This window comes from Monopterus albus, unplaced genomic scaffold (assembly GCF_001952655.1).
Source record: "Monopterus albus unplaced genomic scaffold, M_albus_1.0 scaffold14.1, whole genome shotgun sequence".
Lineage (NCBI taxonomy): Eukaryota > Metazoa > Chordata > Actinopteri > Synbranchiformes > Synbranchidae > Monopterus > Monopterus albus.
Genome location: NW_018127894.1, coordinates 3,440,730 through 3,446,688, shown reverse-complemented (window position 1 = coordinate 3,446,688; position 5,959 = coordinate 3,440,730). Strand labels below are relative to the sequence as shown.

The 5,959-nt window shown below is 42.2% G+C and overlaps 2 protein-coding genes across 3 annotated transcripts in view; both read left to right on the top strand.

Moving 5' to 3' along the window:
• Positions 1–2,960, top strand: part of ftr67 (finTRIM family, member 67) — a 6,606-nt gene extending 3,646 nt beyond the window's left edge. The window contains exons 4-8 of one of the 2 annotated variants that reach the window (XM_020591324.1): positions 1–234; positions 370–529; positions 628–729; positions 1,605–1,697; positions 2,270–2,960. In XM_020591324.1, coding sequence (XP_020446980.1) covers positions 1–234; positions 370–529; positions 628–729; positions 1,605–1,697; positions 2,270–2,337 — 657 coding nt within the window. In that variant the 3' untranslated portion in view covers positions 2,338–2,960. Of the gene's footprint in view, positions 235–369; positions 530–627; positions 730–1,601; positions 1,698–2,269 lie in introns of both variants that reach the window. The other variant, XM_020591323.1, reaches the window with a different exon arrangement.
• A 9-nt stretch (positions 2,961–2,969) lies between these two features.
• Positions 2,970–5,959, top strand: part of LOC109955417 (tripartite motif-containing protein 16-like) — a 4,463-nt gene continuing 1,473 nt past the window's right edge. Inside the window, exons 1-4 of the mRNA XM_020591556.1 lie at positions 2,970–3,736; positions 4,753–4,839; positions 4,949–5,182; positions 5,816–5,957. Coding sequence (XP_020447212.1) covers positions 3,152–3,736; positions 4,753–4,839; positions 4,949–5,182; positions 5,816–5,957 — 1,048 coding nt within the window. The 5' untranslated portion in view covers positions 2,970–3,151. The remainder of the gene's footprint in view (positions 3,737–4,752; positions 4,840–4,948; positions 5,183–5,815; positions 5,958–5,959) is intronic.

The following is a 5,959-nucleotide window of genomic DNA, read 5'->3' as shown; positions in this document are numbered from 1 at the left end:
CGCTCTGCTCAGGCAGCAGTTGACGAAAGCGACAGAGTCTTCACAGAGTTCGTTCAGTCAATCCAGCTGAAGCGTTTTGAGGTGAGAGAGCTGATCAAAGCCCAGGAAAAAACGGCCATCAGTCAGGCTGAGCTGCTGCTGGAAAAGATCCAGAAGGAGATCGCTGAGCTGAAGAAGAATGAGGCTGAACTGGACAGACTTTCCCATACTGAGGACCATGTGCATTTCCTTCGGGTAATACCATTCAGATCAATCTATTTATTTATTTCTTTATTATTATTTATTTATTTTTGGATCTTCGGGGCAGTAACTCAACAACTTAAATACATGTCCGAATGTCATCCCCTCTTGGTCTGTGTGTGATTCCAGAGTTGTCAGTCTATCCATGCTCCACCTGTGCTGGCAGCTTTGCCTTCAGTCACTGTGGACCCAAACCTCACCTTTGGCCCAGTGATGACTGCTGTGTCAGATTTTAAAGGACTGTTGCAGGAGGTCTGCCAGGGAGGATTTGTCGGCATCTATGAAAGAGGTAGATCCCAAGGGTTATATCAAGCTTGTGTTTTATTCTGATACAAAGAGATATCAATTATTCTGTTTATGTGATTTTTGTCTTTGTATCTTTTGCAGTGAGAGATGTAGTAATTGTAGGTTCTCCAAATCCTGCTGTCCAGCTCAACACAGCACAAGCTGAAGATACCGGGTCTACTGCACAAATGGAAACCACGCTAGGTGAGTCCGTAAAGCTGCTCGTGCTGGTCTTTTACATAGGGGTGTGACGATACACGAGACGAAATAAGACACATTATTGGGTTCACAAGAATAAGATGAGATGATATTTTAACACTATTTTTACCAAATCTTCAATGACTCAAATTCGCAAAATGCCAAACAGTGCAGGTGTATTTTGAAATGTTTTAGCTATGTTTCATCTTGTCATTAATGTCACTTCAGTTCTACTTTTTGAGTATGAAGGTTTTGCTCCAAACTCAACTGACTGGCTTCTCTCCTGTGTGATTTCACATGAGTTTCTTCAGACCTTATAACTGTGCGTAAACTATGAGCTTCTAGCTTCTAAATGAAGCCGCGGGTGACCTAAACTATTTTGACCCTCACCACACCACATCAGATGGTGGCATCTAGCAAAGATGCGGTTGACCAATCATATACATATTGTATGGCAAGCCATCGAGCTCAGCAAGCGTGCGTGTTAACGCACTGAGCTCGATGGCTTGCCATGCGTTCAGGACGTGAGCGTCACATCTCTGTTTTTACATATGTTTTGGTTAAGTTGGTCACACATATGCAGATCTTAATACAGCTGTTTAAACACCCTAATACCTTTTGTTTATTATTATTATTATTATCGAAAGGTCTTTAAAAAAATCTTGTTTAACTTTGTGCGCCCTGCAGAAACCCTGTTTGTCTATGCAGCACATCCTAACCCCATTTGTGATGCAGCGCAAACCTTATTCAAATTGTTAGTTTACTGTATTGTAAGTTTACTGAATCAGCATTAGTGGGAGCATGACAGTGTGTTGATGCTGACAGTTTGGATAACAAAGACTCTGCAGCAGCTGTATTTGTTCTCTTTGTGCTTGCAGCAGTCTCTTCACCTGGCCTGGACCAGAGTCCCCTGAGCCCTCTCAACCCTTTCCTCTCTCCATCGGTTGTGCCCATGTTTGCCTTCTCACAGTTTGGTAAATAGATCAGTTATCAATTTGTGGAGTAAAAAATACAAAATGTGCTTCTGAAATCTAGTGGACTATGACCGTGTTTATGTGTAATACATCAAAATATCTGAGAGAACAGCTGAGTTTGAGTTACTTTACATGGACATGTCCTGCATCAGGCTGCCTTGTCAATACAGCTGTAGCTCAGCTGCTGCCTCTGTGCTTTTCTGTGCATGTCATCCTTTTGAGAGGTGACTTTACGTTCCTCATTGCTTTGCTCCAGAGAGATTGGAATTTTCGCATACTCATGTAACATTAAGAAATTTTGCACAAGTGATAAATATCGTAGGAAACTACAGTCAGGTGAGCGGTAGATATTTAAAACTTGTATCTCTTTGAAAGAAAATCTTGGGTATTTTCATTTTTGATGCAAATGTAAGCTGATATTTATGGTGTGTGATTAGTAATGATAAGTACTATAATTAAAATGACCACTCTTAATACTGCATCTTATTGGAAAAATGGTTCTGTATACAAATCTGTTCTTACTCACTTGTTTCTGTTGCTGCAGACTAATCATTTCTCCTCTGTCTGCTCAGGCGCCAAACTCTCGTCAGGGTCCAGACAGAGGCACCCTCAGCGACGCGCTCACCCCAGGCGAAAATAGAATTCAAGTGGACATCAAACTGTCCTTGCATCTACATGTCCAGAATGCTACAGTACACGAGAGTGCTCCTCTCCTTTTTCTCTCACAAATATGTACTATTCATGAAATGTATGTTTAATAAGCTATCTTCTGCATTGTCGTTTAAAGTTTCGTTTTCCCCAATAAGCTGTACTTGCATCCTTCATCACAGTGCAAGTGAGAAAGAGATGAGGAAAACATTTGTAAGCACCACACAGTGAATGCACATTTACTTTAAGTATGCGGTATCTTATTTAAGTATTAGCAAGGAAATCACCTTGAACTTTAGTCAAATGTTAGTTTTTATGAGGTTATGCTTTTATAAATATCATTACATTTGTTTGTTTTTTTTAACTTTAAACATAAAATGTAATAATATATTGTGATTTGTGACACACAAAGTAAAAAGCAAACCTGTAGAAACTAGACTTTCTCCTGGATGGGTCTGTTTTCTGCACTGGGGCTAGTTTACACGTTATTGCATTTTGAAGCAACACAGGCATTAGGTGTCTGGTGTAGAAGTGGGATAACAGGTTGACTGTGTACACACAAACATTGCAAGGCTTTCCTGTAAAATAACATCAACAGATCACTGCACCTAGTATAAACTTACCTAATGAAATGTATGATTGGCAGAGAAGGTTCCCCACACGCTGGCACAGCCTTTTTCCTGCTCTGCTGACTGTGATTGGAGGCTCCAGAGCGCAGCAGCTGAAACGTGAGAAGCTGTTGTCACTACACCTGTGAGCCGCGCCGATCATCACCTCTTCCATTTTATGTTGAGCATGAAGAGGAAATGGCAGTAGCAACTATTTCCATCGAACAAGACCAGTTTTGTTGTTCGGTGTGCCTGGAGATTTTGAGGGACCCGGTGACGATCCCCTGTGGGCACAGCTACTGCTTGGACTGCATTGAAGACTACTGGAACAGGCCCAAGCAGAAAGGCCAGTACAACTGCCCTCAGTGCAGGCGGGTGTTCAATCCGCGACCTCTGCTGAGTAGAAACACAGTTCTGGGTGAAGTGGTGGAACAGTTTCAGCGAAGTGGAGTTCAAGCTGCACGTCAACCCTCGGCCAAAGCCGAAGAAGTGAAATGCAGCGTGTGCACCGGGAGAAAGACCAAAGCTGTTAAATCCTGCCTGTCGTGCTGCGAGTCCTACTGCGCGACTCACCTGAAGGTCCACGAAGAACGCTTTCACCGGAAGGCCCATAAACTGATCCCAGCCTCCGAGGAGCCGAGAGACCAGCTGTGCCCACAGCATGACAAACCTCTGAGGCTGTACTGTCTCACGGACCAGCAGTGCGTGTGCACCCGGTGTGTTAAAGAGAGACACAAGGGCCACGCCGCGGTGTCGGTGGTGGATGAGAGAACAGCGCAACAGGTGTGTTTTAACATTCATTATTAAGAAGTTGGGGCGCTTAAATGGTTTTTAAATAACTTGTCACGGTGATTAAAATGGACTGATTACAAATTAATTTCCGTTTTGTTCAAGTAGCCTACTTTAAAATGATATATGTCACATTATGTACGGTTTGCACCAAACTAGAGAGCGACTTTTGCCGGAAGTAAAGGGCATGTTCCTAGTTCTATGTCAATAGGCTGCATTCCCTCTGTGGTTGTGGAGGAGCTTTGTCAAGAGTAAATTTAAATAACTCTAATTGCATCATCAGTGTTATGTCAGCTTGTGTTATAATGGGATGTTCAGTAAACATGGAAAGTCCCACATTTATGATTTGCATGTGTAATTTGATAGGCTAAGTCGGTGAGAGATGGAAAAAGTACTGTGCGCACTCAGCATAACTCTATAGGCCCATGTTAAAATGGGTTTTACATCTTAAATAGATTTCCTTAACTTTGTACCCATGTAGATTGATTCCTGGTTTGTGGGTATTCCGTAAACTAAATGTAGACTTGAGCCCCTTTTGTTAGCCTTCATTTTGTCAAATTGGCATCATTTAAATACGCCAAATTATCTATTAAACATTCCTGTTTTTAATGTACTCATTAGGGTACAGATGGCTTTGACTAAGTTACTTTGAAACTGAAGAAATGTTATTCTCAGGGAAGTTCCGGAGCATCTTTTTTTCCTGTGATTTCCAAGCTGATTCATGGACAGTTATTTATGATCTATTCACTACCACTGCTGTAGCTTCAGTTGCTTTGTGTATTTCCTGGTGTAAGGGACTCAACATTTATACAGGGAGGGTAAAATGTGCCCTCCATCCACAGCCAGATCATGTGCTCCGATGTTGCTGGCAGAGGTTTATGTTGACAGACCAGAGGATGTGCAGTGCAGTCCAGTCTTTTGATTGTTGAATCAAAACTTTCTTGAAAGTCTACTTTGGAAATGAGGAATCTGAGGGACTTCAATGTGTGATATTCATCTTTTTTTCTTAGAAAAAACTCCAAGAAACCTCTTTGAAGGCTGAGCAGAAACTGAAGGACGCAGAGAAGGAGCTTCAGTATGTTATCAAATACATCAAGGTGAGTGTATCTCTCATATAAGAGCTTTAAATGTGGTGTTGACATACTGTGACAAAAGCTGTGTTTGTGATTCCTGGAGATCAAAATGAGGAACCTTTGTTCTCCGCAGCATTCCACAGAGGCAGTAGTGGAGGAGAGTGAGAGGATTTTCTCCAAACTAATCAGCTCCATAGAGAAGCAAAGCTGTGAAGTGAAGGAGCTGCTCAGAGTCCAGGCGAGAGCGGCTGTCAGTCAGGCTGAGGGGCTGCTGGAGAAGATGCACAGGGATGCAGCTGAGCTCAGGAGGGCTGATGCTGAGCTGGAGAGGCTCTGTCGCACTAAGGACCACATCCAGTTCCTTCAGGTATTGAGGTGTAAGCTTGTTCAACCATGTCTTTTCAAAAATAAGATGTAAACTAAATATTTAGATAGAGTTTACAGGCATTAATCCACTTATCTATGAAGCATATTTACATTTGTTTTAGAAAGAAATGTGATAAATTGATATTATTCTGGGGTGGCGCAGTGGTTAGCACTGTTGCCTCACAGAATCTTCCAGGTTTGAACCTGTGGGGAGTTTGCATGTTCTCCCCATTCACTGCAGTCAGGGGGCCGGGGCCCACATTGATCGAACTTCTAAAACTTTGACTCAAGTCATTATGTGTATGCTCAAGAATACAAATTTTTGATAAATGCCACAAATGAAAGTGGTGTAATATCCAAATTTAGAGCAGAATGTACAGATAATGTCTTATCTTAACATGCTGCCTTGTGAAACACTTTGTACCTTGGTTTAAAAGTGCTCAACAAATCTTCATCTTATTAACACAAGCTTAACTTAATCTAATGTCCACCACACTCTCTGACCAGTCCAGTCAATATGATGATTTAAGCGCAGTGTGAACTTCATGTGCTTTCATGACTTGCAAGGTGATTCTTCTGGTTCTGTCAGGCTTTGTGCCATCGCGGTCACATATTGTCATCGTTTGCTTTGCAGAAGTCCAAGTCTCTTCAGTTCCCTACAAAGACTGTAGAGATGCCCAGCACCGACGCACTTACATACCTGATGTACAAAACCATGAGAGTAGCCCTGGCTGATCTGAAGGACACTCTGGATGAAGCACTTGAAAGAGACTTCAGC